The sequence below is a fragment of the Tachyglossus aculeatus genome, chromosome X3, assembly GCF_015852505.1.
Source record: "Tachyglossus aculeatus isolate mTacAcu1 chromosome X3, mTacAcu1.pri, whole genome shotgun sequence".
Taxonomy (NCBI): domain Eukaryota; kingdom Metazoa; phylum Chordata; class Mammalia; order Monotremata; family Tachyglossidae; genus Tachyglossus; species Tachyglossus aculeatus.
Window position 1 is genome coordinate 13184754 of NC_052099.1, and position 27663 is coordinate 13212416.

General features: G+C 44.3%; 1 protein-coding gene across 3 annotated transcripts in view; it reads left to right on the forward strand.

Annotated features, from left to right (window-relative positions):
• Nucleotides 1–27663, forward strand: part of PTBP3 (polypyrimidine tract binding protein 3) — a 181922-nt gene that overhangs the window by 79337 nt on the left and 74922 nt on the right. For 2 of the 3 annotated variants that reach the window (XM_038770374.1, XM_038770373.1), the window contains exons 2-4: nt 2271–2346; nt 25505–25674; nt 26909–27055. In XM_038770374.1, coding sequence (XP_038626302.1) covers nt 2322–2346; nt 25505–25674; nt 26909–27055 — 342 coding nt within the window. In that variant the 5' untranslated portion in view covers nt 2271–2321. Of the gene's footprint in view, nt 1–2270; nt 2347–21483; nt 21576–25504; nt 25675–26908; nt 27056–27663 lie in introns of those variants that run through there. The other variant, XM_038770375.1, reaches the window with a different exon arrangement.

Genomic DNA, 27663 nt, shown 5'->3' on the forward strand with positions numbered 1-27663 from the left:
AAAATTTTGGCAAAGCAAATTTCCCGTTTCACTGGGCAGAGAATTAGGAAGTACACCTTGTCTTATGCCGTCGAGTCATCTTCGACCCATAGCGACACCACGGACACATCTCCCCCAGAGCGCCCCACTTCCATCTGTAGTCGTTCTGGTAGTGGATCTGTAGAGTTTTCTTGGTAAAAATACGGAATTAGTTTGCCATTGCCTCCTTCTGCACAGTAAACTGGAGTCTTCGCCCTTGATTCTCTCCCAAACTGCTGCTGCCCGGCACAGATGAGTTTTAACTTGTAGCAGATTGCCTTCCACTTGCGAGCCAAGCTAGGAATGGAATGGGTATCAATCAATCAATCAATCAATCAATCAATCATATTTATTGAGCGCTTACTGTGTGCAGAGCACTGTACTAAGCACTTGGGAAGTACAAGTTGGGTATGCCTCTGCCTGATTTGCCCTCCTGTAGTCATCATCATCATCAATCGTATTTATTGAGCGCTTACTATGTGCAGAGCACTGTACTAAGCGCTTGGGAAGTACAAATTGGCAACATACAGAGACAGTCCCTACCCAACAGTGGGCTCACACTCTAAAAGGGGGAGACAGAGAACAAAACCAAACATACTAACAAAATAAAATAAATAGAATAATAAAATAAAAAATAATAAAATAAAATAAAATAAATAGCCGAGACTGGAAGAGTGCTGGGAACTCTCCAGGTGTGACCCTGGGAGGGGAAGTACACCTAGGCCTCCTGAAATGCAGGGTTTGTGTTTTTGAAAGCCCCACGTTCTCGAAGACTTGTACTGTAAGTACTCACCCGTGTCTGATGTCATTCACTTTTTTCTGTCACCTCAACAACCTGTATCCAAATCAGGCTCATGCAATATTTCCTAATTCCCTAAACAGTGTTCCGGCCAAAAGGTCTAATCAATCAATCAATCACATTTTTTTTAGCATTTTCTGGGTGCAGGGCAGTGTACTTAGCCCTTGGGAGAGTACAGCACGACAATATAACAGACACATTCCCTGCCCACAACGAATTTACAGTCTTAGAGGCATAGTGAGAATTAATTAGAATTCATCCTATAGGTTTAGGCTGGAGCAACTTTTCTTAGGAAAACTAGTAAACAAATGTGGTAGTAAAGCAGTGCTTGTAAGATTATTCGAGTTTTCTTTTGGCCATTTCATTTAGTGCTTATAGTTGTTTCTATAGAACATCTTGCCTTTGTTTCTTGGGAACAGACAGACTTTTGTTGACTTTTTGTATTTTTGGCACACCTTTCCTAAAATGCGAAGTGCATAGCTTTCTTTGTTACCTCACACTTCCCACATAATGACTTCTTTAGCAAGTATAGTAAATAAGAAAGTGAAATATATTTTAGAATGAAACCTGGCTTATGTTCATAGAATAACTGTTTCTGGTTGTGACTCAAAATAATTTTCTTTAATTTTTGAATTACATTTTTTTTTAGACAAGTAAAGATATTTGAGGGGAAGAATTTTTGGAAGGTTTCACCAGACTTTTATTCTCTCATGAATGCTTACCTCAATCTAATCACTTCTCCCAAGTCTAAACTTAAAAAAAAAATTTGCAGGCTATTTAGCCACTCTACTCATACCTTTTCAAAGGTATTTTAATATAATGAAGCAAATTTTGAAGAGGTAGTAGTGAAAATGTAATGTTTTGAAACATGTGTATTAAAGCAGTTCAGAATATGCCTCCTTAGCCTTCCTTTAATATGATTGAATTGTGACCTGTAAAACTTTAGACTTAATCAGATCTAATATATTGATTCTGGAACATTTTTAAGGATCTCCTTATTACTGTTCTTATAACATTTCAGTGTTACTTTTCCAGACTTCTTAAATAAAAGATCATGGTTTTCTACTCATTTTAATTGCAATCATGTTGTTGGGTTTCTAGGTACTGAAATCTTGTTGAAACAACTATCTGTTAAAATAAGCAAATTGATTAATTGTTTGGAATAACAAAACTCCTATTCAGGAAATACTGCCTATGCACCTGGAAATATAATGGACATTCAGGAATGTGAAATGACTACCAGTACAGGATTTTTGTTTGATTTCTTGCCTAGTAAAATGTTAGGGCAAAGTCTTGCTCAGAAATGTGTGACATAAATTTTCTTGGCAGTTAATGAATGCAAAATAGCAATATATCAGACTCGCACAATACAAGCTTCAGTAATTTTGGAATTATGTATGGGCCCTTTTCCAAATCTTGTTTTTATTAATGCTACTTCCCTTTTGTCTTTCAGAGGCGATCTGAGGAGCTTCTTTCTTCTGGTATCACTAACGGGCCCTTTACCATGAGCAATTCTACTCCAGCTACAGGTATGGCGAGAGGTTTCTTTTCTAAATCTAGCACATTTTCTTTGTGCAGTGTGTCCTTCTGCAAGTAGGAGTGTGTTGCTGAAGAACCCTGCGTTTTAGGAAAATCACATTATCGTCATCGGTGATTCAGTGAGAATTAATGGGTTAGGGGATAGATCAAAGATACCAACGAGACGTATGTCTGTTTAGTTATGTCCACCACCTTCAGAATGCCTTGCACGCATTGTGATTTTACATTATGAAATGTGATGACAAAGAAACACAAATTATGGTCTACTTGGACTGTGAGCCCCATGTGAGATGGGAACGGTGCCCAACTTGATTACCTTGTTTCTACCCTAGCGCTTAGGACAGTGCTTGATGCATAGTAAATGCTTAACAATTGCAAGAATGAAAATAATAGTACTATACGGTGAGGCAGAGGCAAGGAAGCAGGACAGCATCTCACCTTAAGTGATACCATCTGCATGCGCCCGTCTTTTTCTTTCTAGTCCACATCTCCTTGTGGACTGTGTTTTACCAGAACAGAAAGTTATTGTGGGAATGAGAAGCAGCATGGTGTAGTGGATAGAGCCTGGGCCTGAAAATCAGAACGTCATGGGTTCTAATCCCAGTTCCGCCACTTGACTGCTGTGTGACCTTGGGTAAGTCACGTCACTTCTCTGAGCCTGTTACCTCATCTGTAAACTGGGGATTGAGACTGAACCCCTGGTGGGACAGGGACTGTGTTGAACCCGATTTGCATAGTGCAGTCCCTGGCACATAGTGCTTAACAACTACCACCATTATTACTCTTACTGAATAGCATTCTCTAATTCTTCCATCACATTCTGTCCATATAATGAAAACACGTGCTATGACATAGTTGTACTGTAAAACAGTGTGGTGTAGTAGTAGTAATGGTATTTATTGACTTTGCTGAGTGCTCCGTACTGTACTGAGCACTGTGGCGGTACAACAGAAGCACAACACCTATTTCCAGAATACGAGGAGCTTACACGCTAACTGGGGAAACAGACATAGAATACTGAATATGTGTGTATTTGTACCCAAATGCAGACAGAGGATGGATGTAAAAAATCAGGGCAAGAGGGGGCTCAAGAGTAGTTAAGAATTCATTCATTCAGTCGTATTTATTGAGTACTTACTGTGTGCAAAGCAATGTACTAAGAGCTTGGGAGAGTACACTATAACAACAAACAGACACATTCCTGCCCACAATGAGATCAGAGTCTAGAGGGGAAGACAGACATTCATAGAAATAAAGGAATAGAAAAAGAAATGAATCACAGATATATACATATGTGCTGTGGGGATGGGAGGGAGGATGAATGAAGGAGCAAGTAAGAGCGGCGCAGAAGGGAGTGGGAGAAAAGGAGAGGAGGACTTAATCAGGGAAGGCTTCTTGGAGGAGATGGGCCTTCAATAAGGCTTTGCAGCGGGGGTGAACAATTATCTGTCTGATATGAGAGACGCAGCGTAGCTTAGTGGTAAGATCACGGGCTTGGGAGTCAGAGGCCGTGGGTTCTAATCCCGGCTCCGCCACTTGCCTGCTGTGTGACCTTGGGCAAGTCACTTCACTTCTCTGGGCCTCAGTTCCCTCATCTGTAAAATGGGGATGAAGACTGTGAGCCCCATGTGGGACAACCTGATGACCTTGCATCTACCCCAGCGCTTAGAACAGTGCCTGGCACATAGTAAGCACCTAACAAATACCATTATTACTATTATTATTATATGAGGGGGGAGGGCGTTCCAGGCCAGAGGTAGGATGTGGGCGATAGGTCGGTGGCAAGGTAGACGAGGTGGAGGGAATCAGGTGGGGAAGGCTCATTGATAATTTAGGGAAGTGAATTTAACTTCGTCATTTTCCTAATTTGGAGAGTACTGACGTGCCACTGACACGGTGGAATAAGTCTGTGTAGTGCATCTACAGTCGAGAGCAGTTTTTCATCTTCACAGACAGTGCTCACAGTGGCGAGGCCTGTCCCTCTTGCCAGTGCGGTGGAAAAAACTTGATTTGGGACCCACGCTCCCTTCGGCAGCGTGTGCATCTAAGTGTTTCTTGCTTCCCCAATGCATTTGTCCCATACAACGCCTCCTCACCTCTTGGTATTCCGATCTTCGCGAGACCTTTGGCCGAGGAGCGCCTTTGGGCTCTCCTTATTGCTGTCTGCCAGGCTGATCTCCTAGTTCTAGCGGTTTCTCAATCATCCGCTGTTGCATCATATTTTTTGAGGCCTACTTAAGCTTCACTGATTCTATCAATCAATCAATCAATCATATTTATTGAGCGCGTACTGTGTGCAGAGCACTGTACTAAGCGCTTGGGAAGTACAAGGTGGCAACATAGAGAGACAGTCCCTACCCAACAGTGGGCTCACAGTCTAGGAGGGGGAGACAGGGAACAAAACCAAACATACTAACAAAATAAAATAAATAGAATAGATATGGACAAGTAAAATCAATCAATAAATAGAGTAATAAATCTGTACAAACATATCTACATATATACAGGTGCTGTGGGGAAGGGGGGCTCACGGTCTTCATCCCCATTTGACAGATGAGGTCACTGAGGGCAAGAGGAGTGAAGTGACTTGCCCAAAGTCACACAGCAGACAAGTGGCGGAGCTGGGAAGACTGTGAGCCCACTGTTGGGTAGGGACCGTCTCTATATGTTGCCAACCGCTTAGTACAGTGCTCTGCACACAGTAAGTGCTCAATAAATACGACTGATTGATTGATTTGAACCCATGACTTCGGACTCCGAAGCCCGGGCTCTTTCCACTGAGCCGCGCTGCTTAGCGGTTACTGTGTGCAGAGCATTGTCTTAATAATAATAATAATGACGGCATTTACTAAGCGCTTACTATGTGCAAAGCGCTGTTCTAAGCGCTGGGGGGGGTGGTTACAAGGTGATCAGGTTGCCCCACTGGGGGCTCTCAGTCTTCATCCCCATTTTCCAGATGAGGTAACTGAGGCCCAGAGAAGTGAAGTGACTTGCCCAAAGTCACACAGCTGACAATTGGGGGAGCCGGGATTAGAACCCTTGACCCTCCGCATCCCAGGCCCGGGCTCTATCCTCTATACCCTCCTTGCTTGGATGCATCATTTTTCATTTCATCGTAGAGCAGCTGCTTAGGAGTCCTGTCGTCATCTGTTCTCTTCGCACGTCCCACTCATTCAGATATATTTATTGAGCACCTCCTATGTGCAGAGCATTGTACTAAGCGCTTTGGAGAGTACACTATCTCCCCCTCTAGACTGTGAGCTCGTTGTGGAGAGGGAATATGGTTGATATTATAGTGTACTGTCCCAAGCGCTTAGTCGAGTGCTTTGCACATAGTAAGCGCTCAATAAATGTGATTAATAATAATAAAAATAATAATAACCATAAACAGACATATTTCCTGCCCACAATGAGCTGAGGCGGTGTTGCCATGAGCATTGCCTGGGTACTGGTGAGCTAATCGTATTCTAGGACCTCATTGGTAATCTCGTTCGGCCGTTTGATACCATGTATTGTACTCTCCCAGGTGCTTAGTACAGTGCTCCGCACATAGTAAGCACCCAATAAATACCTGTGACTGATTGAGGATAGTTTGTAGGTGAAGCTAGTGAAATCGCTCAAGAAGCTGGATGTGTCTACCGTAGTTGGTCCCGGTTTCACGGCCACGTAGGTTTGCTCTTTAGGGTTTAAACTTGGTATGGAAGCCTGATGCCTTGTGATCACCACATTCTCTGTCAGTCTGCCAACCTTTTTAATGCTGTTTGGTACTCCTTTCTCTCTGTCGGAATACAGTGACGGCATTTAGTTCTGTGTTGCCAATGAATATCTTCGGTTGGTATTTAGGCCGCGGGTTTCCCTGTACCTGTATCTCAAGAGCATAGTCATCTTCCTGCAGTAGTTCTTAGGTGACTGATGTTTGTTGCTGTTGAACTGGAAGAGTTTCTCGGTGACTCTGAAGTCAAAATTCTCCAAATTCTGGGCTCTGCTTCCAGATTCCTTGTTGCAGCCTCAACTTTGAGTCGCCTGACCGTACAATCATGAAGTAGCCTAAGTGTAGTTTTGAATTTGACAGGACAACTGAATTCACTTAGCAACTGAGAGATCCCTGGTCTGTTGGCCATGGCGATGATGTGCCGAGCGCTTTAACTTGGGTCCATAAGGCCAGACTCAGTCTGTGTCCCAGACGGGGCTCACGGTCCAAGTAGGATGGAGAAAGGAATTGAATCCCCAACTTATAAATAAAGGAAACGGGGCCGTGGAGTTAAACGACTCACCCAAGGTCACACAGCAAGCAGACGGCGGAGCCGGGATTAGAACCAGGCCCATGCTCTTTCCACTAGGCCACACTAATTCCTTCTAGAGGGCAGTAGGAGGAGGGAGGTCGAGAGCAAGGGGTGAATGGTGAGTGAGGTGTTGAGGTACTTGAGGGGAGAGATGTGTGCAGAATGATTTTTTTGGGAAGATGATCTGGGCAGCAGAGTGAAGTATGGAGTAGAGAGGAGAGAGGCTGGAGGCAGGGAGGCCGGCGAGGAGGCTGATGCGGTAGTCTAGACGGGATGAGACAAGTGTTTGAACCAGTGTGGTAGCAGTTTGGATGGAGTTCTGGAGATGCGGAGATAGAATCGATACTAGACTGTAAGCTTGTTGTGTGCAGATGATGAAAAGTTCAGTTTTGGGCATGTTGAGTTGGAGGCGACGGTGGGATATCCAGGTAGAGAATGAGGATGGAAGTTAGGAGATTGTTTCCTAGTTCCCTAGCAGCATTCTATCCAAAACGGGAAGTAAAACCCTGCTTTTAAGAAGAACTTCATGTACATTATGAAGGCATGTTCGTTTTGAAGTTTTCAACTGTAGACAAGTAGACATAATATAATGCTTTAGTAGTTTGTGATCCGGAACACCAAAGTGCCTCCTAGTAAATAATTAACCAAGGAAAAGAGGTCACTCAGTCTGAACTCATTCATCAGACATTCCGTGTAATCTTTAGCCCTAGCCCCTAATCTTTAAAAGTTCCAAGTTAATGTTCATGATTTTTGAATAGAATAAAGCCTTTAACACAAAATTACCTAACCCATTAGGCTTTCTTTTTTTTTTATTTTTTGGACAAGTCTCTAGCAGATTTCTGAATGATCACTTTTAAAATTGAAAGAGACTGAATTCATTGGGGGTTGTAAAAGTGCCTATTACAGTCTACGTAGTACTTGCAAGGAAACATTTTATCTTAGCGAGAACCCTAGCTTTGTCATTAATAATAATAATGACAATAATAATAGCAATTATAATTGTGGTATTTGTTAAGCGCTTACTATGTGCCAAGAACTGTATTAAGCGCTGGGACAGATACAAGGTAATTGGGTTGGACACGGTCTCTCTCCCACATAGGGCTCAGAGTCTTAATCCCCATTTTACAGATGAGGCAATTGAGGCCCGGAGAAGTGAAATGACTTGCCCAAGGTCACACAGCAGACAAGTGGCAGAGCGAGGCTTAGAGCCCAGGTAATTCTGATTCCCGGGCCGGTGCTTTATCCACTAGGCCACGCTGCCTTCCTTTAGTGTATCAACATCGCTACCGGGTGTACCAGAATCATCATCATCATCATCATCATCAATCGTATTTATTGAGCGCTTACTATGTGCAGAGCACTGTACTAAGCGCTTGGGAAGTACAAATTGGCAACATATAGAGACAGTCCCTACCCAACAGTGGGCTCACAGTCTAAAAGAATGCCTCAGCATGTGTCCGTTGTGTTATCCCAGCTCTGCCAATTGTCAGCTGTGTGACCTTGGACAAGTCACTTAACTTCTCTGTGCCTCAGTTACCTCATCTGTAAAATGGGGATTAATTCTGTGAGCCTCATGTGGGACAACCTGATCACCTTGTATCCGTCCCAGCGCTTAGAACAGTGCTTTGCACGTAGTAAGCGCTTAACAAATGCCAACATTATTATACATTGATGAAACCCTGAGCCACGGGGCACACACCAGTGCAAGCCTGGCTCTGGGACATCCTGGGGCTCCCGAAAGGGCTTGCCACAGCTCAGTCAGCAAAAGTGGGGGAACTGCCCTCGAAAGGAGCGAGAAATTCTAGAGGGCCTCAAATGCTTCCGTGTTTCCATCACAGTCTTAAGCGTCTCTGATCAACAGCAAAGCCCCCAATCAATCAATCGTATTTATCGAGCGCTTACTGTGTGCAGAGCACTGTACTAAGCGCTTGGGAAGTACAAGTTGGCAACATATAGAGACGGTCCCTACCCAACAGTGGGCTCACAGCCCCCACCCCGACATCCTACTGATTTACTGCCCAACTGCTTTCCTTGCCTTATTCACAACCAACTGTGTTCAGGCTGGTGAAGCACAACTCAAACATTATATTCCAGCAAAAATCACTGAGCCATAGGTTGACCCAGACAGACGACCTAGGCCTGGATTTAGGGTGGAAGCGACTTCCCTTGTTTCGGCCTCTTTGAATCGCCAAGCTTTCAGGAATGACGGAAGCAGAATCTCTTTGAACATCAGACCGTGAAGATTAAACGTGGCCAACGGCCCAGGAAAACAGTTTTCTCATGAAAGCCTTCAAGCCCTGGGACGCATAGTACATTTCAGAAGGAGATCATGGTGGGATGGCTCCTGGTGGTTTTTGTATAGAAAAGTGCTTTAGAGTAGTAGAGTATGAGAGGATGGCTTAGTGTCTAAAGCCCGGGCCTGGAAATCAGAAGGTCGTGGGTTCTAATCCCAGCTCCGCCACTTGTATGCTGTGTGACCTTGGGCAAGGCACTTCACTTCTCTGTGCCTCAGTTACCTCATCTGTAAAATGGGGAATATGACTGTGTCCTACTCCCAAGGTCTCAGTCTCAGGATCGAGCTTTGTCCGTTGATCCCAGAGCAGGCTGGTAAATAATCTCCCGTGGCTCATCATTGTATTCTGACCAAATCATGAAGATTGTTCGAATGGTGTTTTCTGTACTTAATGGCTCACCCAGAGGTAGAGAGATGGTTATTTTCTGTCTGTCTCCCACAGAAAAGCATAGTACAGGGAACATGTCATTTCTTTGTGTTGCACTTTCCCAAGTTTAGCAGTGCCTTGCGCCCATTGAGGGCTCAGTAAAGAGTAATATTTACTTATTAAAAAAATATTATGAGATTATGGCATTCCCTTTTACCAATTGCATTCTTTTACTGAACTGCCCTTACCAGGGGGTATAGATGACGCCAATCAAAATTGACATAGATGTTACTCAGTAACTTATCATCACGATGTGTAGAAATCTAATCAGGAAATGTCAAAATGAAAACCGAGAGTACCTGTTGAAATTTGATCGGTGACGTGTTACTGAATCTGTAGTTTTGAAAAAGTCGAAATTATGAACAATTTAAAGGGTAAAGTTTTAAGTTTAGGTTATTTTGTTATTACTTGCGACTACTTCAGCACTTAGCGCGTAGGTATTACTGCTTAATCAGTCAATCAATCAATCAATCATATTTATTGAGCACTTACTGTGTGCAGAGCACTGTACTAAGCGCTTGGGAAGTACAAGCTAGCAACATATAGAGGCAGTCCCTACCCAACAGTGGGCTCACAGTCTAGAAATGCCTTCATAGTAATGCTTTGTTATTCCTCCTTTCAGAGCTTAACCAGAAATTACAGTCCGATGGTGGAAAATAGGCTTTATAACAATTTTGGAAATCATTGCTGATATTTTACTGAAGGATGGATGGTGACCTCGTTCTTTGGTTTCTGAAGGAATTCAGGCTCTTGTTCAGTTTCTTGATCAGTTGGGTTAGGGCCAGAGGTATTTTCCAATTTCTGCTATAGAATGGGAATATTTATTCTCTCATCTTCTCCCTGCAGAGATGTCATAACAGCGGGTAGTTTAATGATTTTCAGGATATTCTCTTTTTTTATCAATTTGACTATATTTTCTTGTCTTATAATGGTTAAAATATTTGAAAAAGTAAGAATTATTATAGGTCTCTTACTTTTCATTTGTATAGAAATTTTATCATCTAGAAACTGAACATGATAGTTGTCAATTTTTTTTTCCACCAAAGAGAACCTTACATGATGGAATCAGTCAACAAAACCTATCGGTTGGGATGGCAACTGCAGAAATCCCATTCACTCCGTCTTCTGTAATCTAACAACATACATTTGAGGTGAGATGTACAGTGGAGACGCAAGGGATTAAAAACGAAGTAGGCAAACTGGGAGGGGAATAGAAATCAGTTGGGGGACAAGGGTAGGAAAAATGGGAATAGGAGAAGAGAAAAGAAGGTGAGGCCCTGAATGAAATGGAGTGGATGGGAGAGATCGGAGAAGAAGCAGAGAAGTGAAAATGGATGTGCTAAGGTTTCTGATTCTCACTTGGTTGGGGAAGGAATGAGTGAAAGGAGCGCTCCTTGGCGCGGCTGTGCTGAGGGGGTGGAGGGATTCTGAATGCTAGGACCCCTCAGCGACATCCTGCTACTGGTTGGGAAAGATAGAAGGAGCAGACCCCCTCTGACACGGCGATTGCTGTTTGTGACCGGGGGAGATCCGAGACTTCGGACTTCTTCCGCCCTGCCACCGGCTCTGCCGGTTTTAAAGACTGCCCCCCGCAAGACCGATGAGCCGTGTTACCTTCCATACTCACGGATCCAAAGAAACAGGCTTGCTCTCAAACCTTGAGAGCAGTCAATCAGTGGTATTTATCGAGTGCTTACTGTGTGCGGTGCACCATATCGAACCCTACAACAGAGTTGGCAGACCTAGTCTCTGCCTACAGGGAGCTTAGAGTCTACACGGGGAGACAGACATTAAAATAAATGATGGATAGAGGGGACAGATCTCCATTTCCAAGGCACGTTTCACACATACAAGGGAATCCACACACGTACGTACACAGATAACTCAGGGAACCACGTTGGCACATATCCGCTGAGATAGAAAGGGGCAGGCTACTTGGGTTTTGATATACACTATATATGTACACAGATATGTATACACAGAGAGCCAGACAGGCACTCTGAAGGTGAAGACGGGGCCCTCCGGGAACGATCCAGATGTGTGGGGGTTCAAGGAGTGCTATTAAAGCCATAGTATGTTGAGGTGGGGTCTCAACTATACCTCAGCTTCTACGCGACCCCAGACAATGCTCCCTGCAGTAGGAGAGATGGTCTCTGCAGAAGCAATTTGGCATTAGTGGATAGAGTCTGCTGTGTGACGCTGGGCAAGTCACTTTACTTCTCTGGTCCTCAGTTACCTCATCTGTAAAATGGGGATTAAGACCGAGCACTGAGCCCCAGGTGGAAATTGGACTGTGTCCAACCTGATTAGCTTGTATTTACCCCAGTGCTTAGTCCGGTAAGCACACAGTAAACACATAATAAATAAATACTATTAAAAAAAATCCCCTACCTTCCTGGTTATGCCACCCCATTAGCCTCTTCAATGTTCATGTATTTATATGTTTATTAATGTCTATTCACTTGTGTCTATTATTTATTATCTAATCTGAAGTCCTGGTTGTTAGAGCTTTCCTGTTGCTAGGCTGCCAGATAACACTGCTTCTACTGTATCAAGATTTCACTTATTGATTTAATAAGCCATCCATTTCCTGGGAAATTAAGCATAACATGTAATTTGCACTTCTTGGTGTCGGTGGTAAAATTTCTTAACTCCTGGCTTATGTAGCATAATATTAACAAGTTGTTTGGTTTCTTTTAGCTTCCTTCTTTAATAGGAAAGAAAAGTTTGCTGAACAAAATAGACTATGTGTTGGGTGAAATTTTAAGGCCCCCCCCCCCATGACTCTTTCTTTCCCAATTTATGGAAAGACCCTCTTTTCAATTGCTGATGGGCCTTTCCCTATGAGAGGGGATGTAAAATATGATGATGATAATAATTATGGTATTCGTTAAGCATTTGCTATGTGCCAAGCACTGTTCTAAGTGCTGGTAGGTACAAGGTAATCAGTGTGTCCCATGTGAGGCTCACAGTCTTAATCCCCATTTTACAGATGAGGTAAATGAGGCCCAGAGAATTTAAGTGACTTACCCAAGGTCACACAGCAGACAGGTGGCAGAGACAATTGTCAGACGATCATTTGCCCACAGGGCAGCTGCTAGCTAAAGTGATTTGCAAGTGAGGGAATGAGAATTTGTGCATGGCCACCCACAGACACTTGGCAGCTGAGGACATTACTGGGGAATGTGATTTCAGGAAGAAGCACTATTAATCAATCAGCAATACTTGAGGACCCCTTTCAGAATCGCACCTGGAGAGTTTCCAGTACTCTACCAGTCTAAACTATGGGAGGGAGAGTCAAGCAGAGCGCTTAGTACAGTGCTCTGCACACAGTAAGCGCTCAGTAAATACAATCGATTGATACCTGTTCCATTCCTAGCTTGGGCAGTGACTAATAATAATGATGGCATTTATTAAGCGCTTACTGTGTGCAAAGCACTGTTCTAAGCGAGGGGAAGACAGTCTGCTACAAGTCAAAACTCCCCTGTGCTGGGCAGCAGAGTCAAGGGTGGAGACTCGAGTTTACAGTGCGGAAGAAGGCGATGGTAAAGCACTTCTGGATTATGGATACACTACCAGAGGGATTGCAAATGGAGGTGGGGCATTCTGGAAGAGATGTGTCCACCGAGTCGCTACGAGTCGGAATCGACTCGGCAGCATAAGACAAGACAGGTATTTGAGAATCTACTGTGTGCAGAGCACAGAACCAGATAGTTGGTAGACTACACTAGAATTACAGGTACAGCACCAGCCCTTGGGGGATTTATTTTCCAGCCGGGAAAACAGGCACACGTAAATCGTTTACTGGTAGCGAGAGCAGGAGGAAAATCGTATGGTACAACTGGTGATAACAAGATAATGTAAAAACGAGCCCTCAGTCTTTCCACGGGGCATATCTTCGCTACACATTTCGGGTGGAATGCTGTTAGGGAGTGGGGGAACATTTGAAGTGTGAAGCAACGTGGCCTAGCGGAAAGAGCGTGGGCCTGGGAAGCAGAGGACCTGGGTTCCGATCCCAGCTCTGCCGCTTTCCTGCTGCGTGACCTTGAGCAAGTCACTCAACTTGTCTGTGCCTCAGTTCCCTCGTCCACAAAGTCGGGATCCAGTACTTAATTGTGGTACTTGCTAAGCGCTTATTATGTGCCAAGCACTCTGCTAAGTGCTGGGGGAGATGCAAGTTAATCAGGTTGGACCCAGTCCCTGTCCCACTTGGGGCTCAAACTCTTAATCCCCATTTTGCAGATGAGGCAACTGAGGCCCAGAGAAGTGAAGTGATTGGCCCAAGGTCACACAACAGACTTGGGACGGGGCTGCGATTAGAACCCAGGTCCTTTTGAGTCCCAGGCCCAAGCCATATCCACTAAGCCACAGTGCCATGCTCCCTCCTACTTAGACTGTGAGCCCCAAGTGGGACCTGATTATCTTGGATCTATTCCAGTGCTTAGTACTTACTATTATAATTATTATTTTTATTGACATGTCTATATACCACAATTGCTATTATAATTATTATTTTTATTGACATGTCTATATGCATAGAAAGATGGTGGACTAGCGTAAGAAAAGGTTGGAGCACTGTTAGTCAAGGCACTTGTATTGCAAAGTGGACTTCTTCCATAATGTAATAATGTAAAAATGTGATATAATGTAGTGTAAATGAATAAGTGAATAAATAAGTGGAATATGTGAAATGAAATATACTTAAATGCCAAGAAAAATTATTGGGATGTCACAACCCGAGAAGCATTATGGTGTCTGAGAAGCAGTGTGGTGTAGTGGTTAGAACACGTGCCTGGGAGTCAGATGGTCATGGGTTCTAATCCCGGCTCCACCACTCTGCTGCATGACTTTAGGCAAGTCACTTCACTTCCCTGGGCCTCAGTTACCTCATCTGTAAAATGGGGATTGAGATTGTGAGCCCCACATGGGACAGGGACTGTGTCCAAGTTGATTTGCTTGTATCCACCCCAGCGCTTAGTACGGTGCCTGGAACAGAGTAAGTGCTCAACAAATGCCGCTATTATTATTATTATTGTTATTATTATTATTGGGGAAATTAGTAGGGCAGCGCCTCCTGGAAGGGCAGGATATTCAGGAGGTTTTGCAGATGGAGAGGGCTGTGGACCAGCAGGTTTGAAAGGAAAGGGTGTTCCAGACTGGAAGTAAGGCACAAGGAAGGGGTCGGATGTGGGAGACAGTAAAAAGATGAGCTTGTGAGGAACAAAGAGCCTAGATGGGGAATAACAGGTGAAGAGAGCAGATCTTTAAGAAAGAGAGAGAGCTAGGGACGCCCCCCTTAACATCCCCGTGATGTCCCCAGGAGCTTCTGCTTGAAGTAGAGCTAAATGGGTAGCGTTATACCGGAGGTTTTTGAGAAGAGGAGGAACTTGGGCCGAATGGCATTTTCAAAAGATGATCCGGGGAGCAGAGTGCATGACGTGTACGCATATCTGCCAAAACACGTGTTTACCTTCTGCGTTTCGGCTCGAGTGTTTTGGCGAGAGGGAGGAATTGTTCTTCTGTCAGCTCAGAATGGTTTCTGATACAGCACAATATGGCCTTGGAAGATATGGTTGGGTGCATACGTTGAGCAAAGGATCAGTCAGTCAGTGCTGTTTATTGAGTGCTTACTGTGTGCAGAGCACTGTTATAAGCGTTTGGAAGAGTACAGTACAACGGAGATGGTAGACATGTTCCCTGCCTGCAAGGATCTCACAGTCTCGATCGATTCATTCATTCAGTCATATTTATTAAGTGCTTACTATGTGCAGAGCACTGTACTAAGCACCTGGGAAAGTACAATACAACAATAAACAGTGATATCCCCTGCCCATGAGGAGCTCACAGTCTCGATCGATTCATTTATTCACTCATATTTATTGAGCGCTTACTGTGTGCAGAGCACTGTACTAAGCGCTTGGGAAAGTACAATACAACAATAAACAGGGACGTTCCCCGCCCACAAGGAGCTCACAGTCTTGAGGCAACAGTGTTTGACAACAGCCTCAAAGGCAGCTGAATGTCAGAGAACGAAGATTAGCCCACTAGGCTTGGCAAAGAGGAGATCATCAGAGACCTCGGTGAGAACAGTGAGTGACCGGATCAAGGTGAGTTGGTGGAGAAATGGTGAACAAGCTGTATCCCCCTGCTATCTTCAAGGAGTTGGAGCAGGAATTGAAACAGATGGATGGGGTGATAACTGGAAGGTACAGTGAGATCCAGAATAGGGTGTGGGTTTGCTTTTTTTAAAATAGGAGAGACTTGAACAGTTTTGAAAACAGACGAGTCAGCGGGGAGAGAGGGAGATGTTGAGGATGGCAGTAAGGGAGTGAAAGAGAATGGGAGCAAGTGTTTTCAAAAGGTGAGAGGGGATGGGGATAGGAGACCCAGCTGAGGGGTTGGATTTGAAGAACAGGTGAGATAAAAGAGGAGAATCAATGCGTAGTATGTATTGCGCGACCATTGTGTGCAGAGCCTGTACTGAGTGTTTGGGTGCATCTAGTAGACATGATCCCTGCCCTCAAGGAATTTACAGTGTAGCGGATGGGGTGAGTTCCTGACTGGTGGTTTCAGTTTTTCCAACAGGGAGGAGGTTGTCAGGGGATAGAGATGGAGGAGGTTGAGCCACTGGAGTCTTCAGAAGGAGTTAATGGCCCATCCTATTTGGGTGAGGTAGTCAGAGATGGGGGTAGAGTATCGTTGCTGAATAAAAGCGTGTGGAGTTATAGCAGTCAGTTTTCTGGATGGCCACCAGCCAAACTCTGTTGTGTGACTACAGGGGTGGAGGAAGCAGACTTTGGGGGTGAGCCAGGGTGATGTATGAGTGACAGAATGACAGGAGAGCCAGAGAGTTGAATTCAGTAGCGAAGGGTATGGATTTTACACCAAAGGAGGGCTGTGTTGGTAAGGGAGTCCAGAAAGAACACGATAGCTCGGGACAGGTGGAGATGGGCCACGCTTTGGAAGTCTCACAGTGGGAGGATGCATGGAGGAGATAGCAGGTTAGGAAATTATGGTCAGAGAACCTTAGAGTTAAAAAGTTAAAAATGGGTAGTGTTTAGTGATGAGGTCTAGTGTATGTCAAATCCGGGTTTCCCTGGTGTAGGGGGGAGCAATAGGTCAGCAGTAGTTGAGGAATTTGTAGAGCACGCGGCCAGGGGATCAAGGTGGGTGTTGATGTCCCCAAGGATCAGCCCATGGAATGGATGGAGGAAGGAAAGAAAGGCATCAAAATGACTCATAAATGCATAGGTGGAACTAAGAGGGGTGTGGTATTTCTGGGGGTTCTTAGCCCTACAACCCAGCCAACATGGGCATTTTGGGGAGTGAGAGGTTGAGAAGCAGCCTGGCCTAGTGGAAAGACCCCGGGCCTGGGAGACAGAGGACGCGAAGCCTGGCTCTGCCAAATCATCATCATCAATCGTATTTATTGAGCGCTTACTGTGTGCAGAGCACTGTACTAAGCGCTTGGGAACTACAAATCGGCAACACATAGAGACAGTCCCTACCCAACAGTGGGCTCACAGTCTAAAAGGGGAAGACAGAGAACAAAACCAAACATAGTAATAAAATAAATAGAATAGATATGTACAAGTAAAATAAATAGAGTAATAAATATGTACAAATGAAATGAAGCTTCATCATCATCATCATCAATCGTATTTATTGAGCGCTTACTGTGTGCAGAGCACTGTACTAAGCGCTTGGGAAGTACAAATGCCTGCTGTGTGACCTTGGGCAAGTCACGTCACTTTTCCGTGCCTCGGTTTCCTCCTCCGTAAAATGGGGATTCAGTCCCCGTTCTTCCCCCTGCTTAGACTGTGATCAACTTGTATCTACCCAGTGCTCAGTTCAGTGCTTAGCACAGAGCAAGCACTTAACAAATACCACCATGACTTTTATTGTTGGGGAATACTGAGTGGGGGCCGGGGGGGAGGATGGGAGAGGTGGAGTCCAAGATCCAGGAGTCCCAGGCTACTCCTGGACTTGGTGGATAATAATAATGATAATAATAATAATAATAATAATAATAATAATAATACTAGCATTTGTTAAGTGCTTACTATGTGCAAAGCACTGTTCTAAGTGCTGGGGGGATACAAGGTGATCAGGTTGTCCCACATGGGGCTCTTTCCACTGAGCCACGCTGCTTCTCTAAGCAGTGTGGATGTGGAAAGGTCATGGCTGGAGGTTATAATTGGGGAGGAAAGTAGGTGGCAGGCTGGGAATGTTTCCGGGAATGGGATGCAAATAGGAGATACAGTGAGTAAAGTCCATTCCTGGGTCTTCCCTGGCACCGAAGCAGCTCTGCCACAGACTGTCATAGCCTTTGTAGTGTTCTGGAAGTTGTAAAGCCTTTAACTTCTACCTTGTCCTTAAGTTCTTTTCTAATGTAGGTTTCCTTGCCCGGCCGCAAGTTAGGAATGCCTGGGACCCAGATTTATTTTCGTCCATTGGAGGCAGTAAGAATTGATTGTATTTGGGCTGGAGTCCTCTTTGTTCTGTCTAAGAAAGAGGAATCGGAATAGTTTCTCCTTTATAATGTTGTGGGGATTTTAATATTATGTGGTATTCCAAATGTTCTTTAATTGTGTTTGGCCGTTTTTTTGTAGTTGTGGGTTTTCAAGCCCATTTTCCTAATATTAAATTTGGGGCCATTTCATCCCAACGTCAGCAGCTGCAGCATTCTCTTGTGAACAGAAATGACTTTTCTTTCCATGTAGAGGGTGGCGGGGGATGAGTGTGTGTGTGCGCGCGCGCGCGTGCACTGTGGAAAAAGCCTTGCTCCAGGAATCAGAAGACCTGGGTTCCAAGTCCTGGCTGAACAAGTAAGAGATTGCCTGCTGGGATTATGCCATTAATGGGGAAGTTTTTGACCAAGGAACCACCTAAAGCCTTTCTTAGATTGGGAACATCCCTGAGGGACAAGGACCATGTCTGATTCCTACCTGAGTACTCTTTTCCACCTGCTTAGGACACTGCTCTACACACAACACAATAAGTTCTTAGTACATTTTATTACTACCGGTAACGAAGCACTGGGGTAGATCGCCGATAATCAGGTCCTACGTAGGACTCACGGTCTAAGAATAAGGGAGTAGGATTTAATCCCCATTTTACAGGTGAGGAAACTGAGGTCCAGAGAAGTGAAGTGACTTGCCCAAGGTCACACAGCAGACAAGTGGTGGAGCCGGGATTAGAACCCAGGCCCGGGCTTTTTCCACTAGGCCACGTCGCTTCCCACCGCTACTGCTACTATTAGAGCATCCCCGTGGAGTAGACAGGCCCAGTGGGAATCCTGAAAAATCTCTGGTGAATGTGAGTGACAGACTGCAGCAGCTGCAGGCAATTTGACTATAAACAGGTCCAGCATACACAACAACCTCCTCGTGTATTTTGCAACGTGCTGCGCCCTTGTCTGCCTACTCACATGTTCTCTTCTCCCAGCTTCAGCGGGAACATGACTGGCAGGAATGAGAGAGCGTGAAGGGTGTCACGCACGCCACTATCACTTCCGTCGCTTCTGCTGTGCAGGTTCTCAGGCCTGAAGTCTCAGAGGGAGGCTCACCTCCCTCGTTTGTGCATGTTTGTGGAGGGGTGATAAGCCTGGTTTGACGACTGGTAAGATATGCTCACCTTGGGCAGGCATCAGTAGGCGGGTCAGGTTTTCCGAGTCCGTCACTTCTGCCACTTTCTTCTGTCTCCCTCGACCTAAGGCTTCAAAGAGAGGGCAGTGCTCCCTGCTTTTCAGTCCCTCCTCCTCGTGGAGTGATCTGGAGCCGAAGTCTCCCAAGGTGCTCTATTTGTTTTGCATGTTCAAAATCAGAATTGAAGACATCTTGGAAATACTTTCTCCGTCCTCTCGTATCTGAAGTACAGTACTTTATCTCAGACCTCCCAAGTCTATCCAGAGGCACAAGTGACCGACTGATGACCCTAACCCTAACCCTACACTTGCCTCTAAAAACCTAAAAAGCGTCTCATTAGTATTTTGCAGAGTCGATAATGAGAGCAAAGAGGAAAAAAGAATTTCATAAAAATCTAGACATTGAAGTGATGCCAAAATCTGCCACCTACTTTCCTCCCCAATTATAACCTCCAGCCATGACCTTTCCACATCCACACTGCTTAGAGAAGCAGTGTGGCTCAGTGGAAAGAGCCCCATGTGGGACAACCTGATCACCTTGTATCCCCCCCAGCGCTTAGAACAGTGCTTTGCACATAGTAAGCACTTAACAAATGTTATTATTATTATTATTATTATTATTATTATTATTATTATTATTATTATCCTTAACCCATGGGCTGCTAGCAGAAATGAAACACAGAAAAGTTATTGGACTATCTGGAAATGGGAAAGCTAAAGTTTGGCTCCCTGTTTTTTAAAAAACGGTAAAATAAAAAACCCCCAGCAGGTGAGAGAGGCATGAATTCCTCAAACAGAAGCCATATTGTCTTTTAAGATGATTTATTTTTCTTAACAGGTTTTGTTAATCTTTGAGGTGATTGGACCTAACTTGATAATACTTTCTACCCAAATCATTTCTCGAAGACTTAGATAGAAGGCAGTAGTCACCTGGTGGAAAGCCAAGAGACCTGAGTTCTAATCCTGTGCTGTTTGACCTTGGGCAAGTCATTCTAGACTGAGCTCCTTATGGCCAGGGAACGTGTCTTCCAACGCTGTTGTACTCTCTCAAGGGCTTATTACAGTATTGTGCACACAGTAAGCGCTCAATGAATACCATTAATTGATTATAGCAATAGAGTACACATTCTTGCAAGGATTCGTGCAACTTTCCTTCCAAGTTTCTTCAGAATTTTTTTTGAATAGATGCCAGCTGATCATGATGATCAGTTAATAGACTATTTCATCAATGTGGTCTAAAATTTCCTGTGTCTTTATTGCAGGTAGATGAAGTACCTCTGACCTATCTGTTCCAAAGAGCAATTTGGTTGTCTGAATAAGATGTCTCCTAACATCTTACTCAGTTTTGACCAGGTTAAAGACTTCATCGATCCTCTTGGCTATCTTCTTTCCATCCCCGAGTGCACGTTTTGCACCACGATCTTCAAATGCTCCACTGATTCTCTAACCTGCTGCCTGCTTTTGATGTATTTGAGGGATCTTTTTCATACTGGCTTTGGCATCCCTCATCGGGAGTTCAAAGAACCCCCTCTGGGCTTTCGTAATTTTGGATATACACCTTTTAACTCAGGCAAAACCTCCATTTGGGTTTGCAGTAGACAGTTGGAACACAGCCACAGAAACAAGTTCGCTTGATCTCCAGCAATCAGAAATTGATCAGTAATGTTGGTTGTGCACTGGTCAAAGTGCTCGGGAGAGTAGAAGAGAGGTAGTCAGATCCTGACCGTCAAGGAGCTCACAGTTTAACGGGGGGAAATAATCCACAGATAGGAAGAATCGATCAAGCAGTCAGTGGTATTTATTAAGCTCTTACTGTGTGGAGAGCACTGTACTCAGACAACAGAGTTGATAGACATGTCCCCTGCCCACAAGGAACTTACGGGCTAGAGGCTGAATAGATGGATGTGAGGAAAAGCAAGTGCTCAAACGTAGGCATGCCTCCAGTTCTGAGCGACCATGATATATAAAATGGGGAGATACTTCATGCCCTAATTGTTGCTGTTGCTCAGGATTTGCACCTCCTCCTGGCATTGCGGGCACATTCCAGAAAAGACCGTTTCCTCCATCCCTTTCTCCCACCTCCTAGCGTGTTGCTTCCCAATGTCAGGCCTGGTCAGTGGCTCATTAAGGAGGCAGTAGGGATAGGGTGGAAATGGAAGGGGCAGAGATCCTTCCAGCCCCGGTTCTACTCTGCCTTGGACGGAAGCAGGAAAAACGCACTTCTCAGCTGCCTTCCTCCCGCGGGCTTCGTGTCCGTTAACTGCAGCCGGGCTCTCGAGGCCTTCTCTTGCGCCCTGGTTCTGTGCGGCCATCAGTGGGGCAAGGGAGGTGGGGGAAGCAAGGGTTTAGTGGGGAATCACTATCTGTGATCGCAGCTAGAAGTGCAACTGGGCTAAAGCAAAGTCTGGTCTCCATGGCGACCGAAGCCGGATGGCAGTTTAATGGCCAGAGGGAACTTGGCCCGTTCAAACCGAACTGGCTTCCTGCTGTGTGGGGCCAGGGGAAGGGGCCTAGACTCAGGTTGGGACCCAAGAACTTTTTCCTTTGGCGGCGGCAGCACGGATCTCTAGGTAGGTAGGGTGTAAATGGCATGAAAGGGCTCAGTTGTCAATACGGGGCTGGTTCCAAAAGAGGAAATGAACAAATTACTGTGAAGTCTTTGGGAAAACGTATCCTACTCTGTGATGGCTCACAATACCCTCCCATTTTCGAGGAACGCGTTACTTACATATCCTAGAGTGTGCCCATAGGTGAGTGTGGAAATTGATCGGTCAAAACTTCTGTGGGGTGGGTAGTTGGGAGTGCTGATGTGGTTGTTGGGAGGAAATGACTTTGGGAGAAGAAAGATTCATCGGGGAATGCCTCATGGAAGAGGTGGAATTTCAAAAGTGCTTTGAAGATGGGGAGAGGAGAGAGGTTTAGCAGGTTCATTCAAGCGTATTTATTGAGCGCTTACTGTGTGCCGAGCACTGTACTAAGCGCTTGGGAGAGTACCATGCAACAATAAACATTTTGAAGGGGGAAAGGGTTCCAGGCAGGAGGATGGGTCTTAGCAAAGGGTCGGGGGTGGTAGAGATGAGAACGAGGTACAGCCAGAAGGTTAGCTTGTGAGGAATCAAGTGAGGGTGTAAGAGGGAGAGGTGATGGAGTGTCTTCAAGCCGGTGATCAGGAGTACCTGCTTGTTGCCGAGAGGAATGAGTAACCATCGACAGTTTTGGAGGAATGGAGAGACGTTAAGAAAAATGGTATTGGAAACAGGGTAAAATAGGTATAGGAGGAGGGAGAGGCTGGAGGCAGGGAGGGGGGTGAACCATCTTAGAGCTAACGGAAAATGGTGGCACCAAGAGGGAGGAATGGAACCAGCAGTGCAGCAGAGGGTGATTTTCACACGCAAGTGTGTGGAAGAAATTGTCAATTGCGCCTGGGTCTCCACAGCCACACCTAGGCATACTGGTCATCTCACCATCCATAATGTCATCTTTGGACCTAAGAGACCAGAAATAGGCTTTGAGGCAGGTTGGTTCAAAAAAAGGTATTGAGGCTAGTGGGTATTTTGTAATTGTGTGAAAGGCTGGCTTCAAGTGATGATTGTGTTGGAGCCAAAAAATCGTATCCTTCACCCTGCAAAATATATTTGGTGTCTCTTTTAGGGGGATTAAAGGAAGGTTGTTGAAGTGCTGATGAGGTTTCATCATCATTTCAGTCATGAATTCTGTTGCCATTTGGATAAATCCCCTTGACAGTTGAAAGTCAACATGACGGAAAAGAAAAAGTCATTTTAAAAAAGGATGTTTGGGGTAGGAGGTGGCAAAACTGGCAAGATATTTCCTGGCTAAAAACCACCTCACAAAAATAAAAGCATCCTGGTACTTGAAGACTAGTCTCAGTAAGAGCTGATCCTAATTGTGAGCCTCATGTTGTGTGTTTGTGGGTGGTGTGTTTTTGTTTTGTTCTAAGGGTAGGTTTGAAAACAAAAAAGGCATTTGGTCGTAAAATCTGGATTAGGTTTTATAGTGTAGAATGTTGAAAGTGTCCTTACAAAAGCTATGAATTATTTGCAAGCAGTATTCACATTTTAACAAATGAAAAATCTGGTTGGTTGAGGATTCATGAGAGTCTCCAAAAGTGAAATCTTGGAGCAGTCAAGTCCAAGCCCGACTTAACCATTTTTCTTCATATTGGCCAGTGTCACCACTGTGTTCTACTCCAAGAGTGGCCTAGTGAAGAGAGCACAGGCCTGGGCGTCAGAAGGACCCGGGTTCTAATCCCAGCTCTGCCACCTGTCTGCTGTGTGACCTTGGGCAAGTCACTTAACTTCTCTGTGCCTCAGTTATTCATTCATTCAGTCATATTTATTGAGCGCTTACTGTGTGCAGAGCACTGTACTAAGCGCTTGGGAAGTACAAGTTGGCAACATATAGAGACGGTCCCTACCCAACAGTGGGCTCACAGTCTAGAAATCTCATCGGAAAATGGGGATTAAGACAGTGAGCCCCACATGGGACAAGGACTGTGTCCAACCTGATTACCTTATGTCTACCCCAGTGCTTAGAACAGTGCCTGACACATAGCACTTAAAAAATACCATTTCAAAAAAAAAAAACCAAAACAGTTCTTCAAACCTCATCTATTCACTGTAATATTCCATGAACCCAGTTCTCTTTTTCCAGAGCTGGATGTTGCTCTCTGTCAATCTCCCCTGCCCCCCTCCTTTTTTTTTTTTAATACAAGTGGTATACTCTTTCCAGAAGCCACATTCCTGAAGCAGTGGGTTGGATTTGGGATTTGTTAGGTTTACTAGACCTGACCTGAAATCTTCTGGAGTTCTGCATGCATGTCAGACTACTCATACCATCAGTGGATGGAGCACGGGCACAGGAGTGAGAAGGTAATGGGTTCTAATCTCAGCTCCGCCACTTGTCTGCTGTGTGACCTTGGGCAAGCCACTTCACTTCTCTGTGCCTCAGTTACCTCGTCTGTAAAATGGGGATTGAGACTGTGAGCTCCATATGGGACAGGGACTATGTCCATCCAACCTGATTTGCTTGTATCCACCCCAGCTCTTAATACAGTGCCTGGCACATAGTAAGCGCTTAACAAATACCACAATTATTATTATGATTATTACAGTGCCCTGCACAGAGTAAATACTTAATAAATATCATAGTTATCATTATCACTGCTAAGCAGTGAATTGCCATTTACAAAGGTGTTGAAAAGTCAGTTGCCCACCTAAAGGTGGTGTTGCTAAATTTTCAGATTCAGATTTCCAAATGATGTGTATTTCGAAACTCAGTCTGGACTTGTATGTATCTTGCAGGAATGGTCATACCTCAGCCCTTTTTTTTTTTTTTTTTTTTTTTTTTACAAATGAAATGCAACTTTGAGACACTCCCGTGTACTGATTTGGAGCCTCTTTCTCTGTGTGTGCTTCAGAAGGCTATCTCTGGGGCTCAGTCGGGGTCTGGCAGCAGTAATGCTGCTGGATATTCTATAGGAGTACTGAGCTGAGAGAGAGAGAGAGAGGAGACCATCTGCTGTGTGTGTTCAAGCTGGCAAATCCATAATGCAGAGGTGATTCATTGTAAATTACTTCTCATCCGAATCTCTTATTTGATTCAGAATTGAGGGGAAGCAAGCGCTTCACATTAGAATTCTCTTTAAGTAGCTATTAGACTCTACAGTTAGAACACCTGTGTAAAGGTTGGGTATGTCTTGCTCCACAGATTATCCTATAAACGTGCCCCCCCCGGCCGATTTATTCTGAACTACTATTGTATAACCGAGGGAAACTACTGAATTTTAATTGTAGGATTCACATGAAACTTAAGTCCATACCGAGCTACAGAATGGATATCTTTATTCAACATTAAAAGTACACAGCGGTAGCCAAGTGTAACCACAGCTTGACCGTAAAGCCCATTTCTTTTTCATTTCTTTGTTTAGTAAAGACTGTAACCTTTGCAGATTAGCTGATTTTGAGAAGCAAGGACCTTTCTACTTTGCTCAGGAAGATCCCTTTGGTTTGTGGTAGCCATATGGAAAAAAGACGGATATAGTCACAGGCTCCCTGTGATACCAGTGTTAAGGAGTTTGCCTTTCTCATCTTAGCTCCCAATTTTTCACTGAAAATATGGGGATGCAGATTCCCCATCAGCACTCCCTGCTCTCTGTGTCTCCCCTCCTTCGTCGCTGTCACCTGAGTCTGGAGGAGAGACAAGTTGCTAATCAGTTTTATGCTAGCCTGAGGACAGTGGGAGCAAGCTGCCTGTAGTAAATCATTTCTCCATTCATTCCTTTTATCTTGAAGTAAAAAAATGAAAAAGACACCCAAAATATGCCAAAAATGCATTATGAAGATCGATACTGTCAGGTGTGTTTGTGAGAGGGCTCATACTTTAAAGTTGATGGTTGATTTCCATGTTGCTGTAAATTCAATGCTAGTAAAATAAACTCTTGCTAAAATTGGAAATTCAAAGTAAAACTTCTCTTTTTTAGCTAATGGGAATGACAACAAGAAATTTAAAGGAGATAGAACTCCCTGCTCACCTTCTCGTGTTCTTCATCTTCGCAAAATTCCAAATGATGTCACTGAAACCGAGGTCATTTCACTAGGTTTACCGTTTGGCAAAGTCACTAATCTTTTGATGCTGAAAGGAAAAAGCCAGGTATGTAAGCGTTAAACATTCCGGGAGCTTCTTTGTTGAAGAAAATGATTTTGTTTTTGTTGAAGTATTTTCAAGTTCTAGTTTGTTTGGGGTACTGGCATTTCCCCTCCACCTCATCATTCATTCAGTCGTATTTATTGAGCACTTACTGTGTGCAGAGTACTGTAGTAAGTGCTCCAAGCACAATTTGGCAACAGAGACAATCCCTACCCAACAACGGGCTCAGAGGATGCATTCATTTGATGTGTAAAGATATTGTGGTTTTGTATAATTTACTATCATTTAGTTGCATGCATATAATGCAGTTTTCACAGTCAGAGAGCTGAGTATGTCTCAGAGAGAGGTAAGAGAGATTTTGTATGTATTGGATTATGAAATGTCCTGGATATGCAGGTGGTTTTCTTCTACTTCTGCCTCAGAATCAGAGCCACTTGTGTCTGTTTTACATCCCCGTTACTGTTTACATCTCCTTCCCCTGCCCCTCCCTATTGCCCCTTCCCTTTTCATATCCATCCTTTCCAGTGGGTCTCAATTGCTGACTCCAAGATGAAAGTAACAGGAAGATTTGGGGACCCATTTCTTCTTATGGAATGGTTCATCTTGTAGCCTAATAAAAATGTTATCATAATTTCCAAATGAAGAAACTGAATTAGAGATATTACCCACGGTCACAGAAGAGTTTCAGATTCCCAGTCCAGCATTCAGAGCACTTTATCACCTCTCTTTCCAAATGAATGTGTAACTGTGTACCAAGTGGTGCAGTGTGCAGTCTGGTTTAAAACAATCCTCCATTCCAGTGTGATAGTCCTAATATTAGGCATTCCTGATCCCACTTTGCCAGAGAGACAGACAGACAGACAGACAGACAGACACACACACACACACACACACACACACACACACACACCCTGGCCCCCTTGCAATTTTCAGTGAAACCCTGAAGCAGAGTTATGGCTAAGAACTGTTGAGTCCAGATGAGTTTACTCAAAGGAGAATGAGGGAATTAAACACATTCCCTGCCCACAGTAAGCCTGCAGTCTACAAATTGGGGATAGGGGATATGCAGTATAAAAAAATATTTGCATAAATACTGTAGGACTGAGGAGCGTATCAGAGCGCTTAGCGGATACACAACTAAGTGCATAGTTGATGGTGAGGGGAAGGCCGATAGGGGAAATATCATTTTAATTTCTTATGCACAAATGAGTTTCAAGTCACCGTGTGTTCATTACAGGCTTTCTTGGAAATGGCTTCTGAGGAAGCTGCTGTTACTATGGTGAACTACTACACTCCTGTGACTCCTCACCTCCGCAGTCAACCTGTTTTTATTCAGTATTCCAATCACAGAGAACTTAAGACTGACAATCTACCTAATCAAGCTGTAAGTATCTAAAAATTGTTCATAAGAATGCATTATGTAATGAATGCTAATCTAAAATTCAGATTTTCAAGATCCAGTGTAAGCTTCATCTGTCATCATCAAGCAGCATTTATCAATCACCTCTCTCCCTGACCCATGAATCGGCTCTTTCACCTTAGTACTCCCCAGCTCGCTCTGTTTTATCTTCCCAAACTCATCTCCTAACTGTATTCGCCCTTGACTCTCACCTCCACCCTCTCACTCGCGCTGTTCCCCAGGCCTGGAATTCAATCGTTCACTCAACTTTTTATTGTGAGTACTCTGTTTGTGAATATTTTTATGTCTGTCTCTCCCCCGCTAGGATGCAAGTAGTTCTTTGTGGGCGGAGAGCATATCTCATTCATTCATTCATTCATTCAATTGTATTTATTGAGCACTTACTGTACTAAGCGCTTAGGAAGTACAAGTTGGCAGCCTTCTGGTGGGCTTTCCCGAGAGTTGCATACAGTGCACTGTACCCAGAGGGCACTTGATAAATACAGGTTGGGGAGGGGTAAAATGACAAGGCTTCATACAGGATGTTGTAAGTCTTCAGTAGAACTCGGAAGGTGGGAAGGAGTGGGATTTGT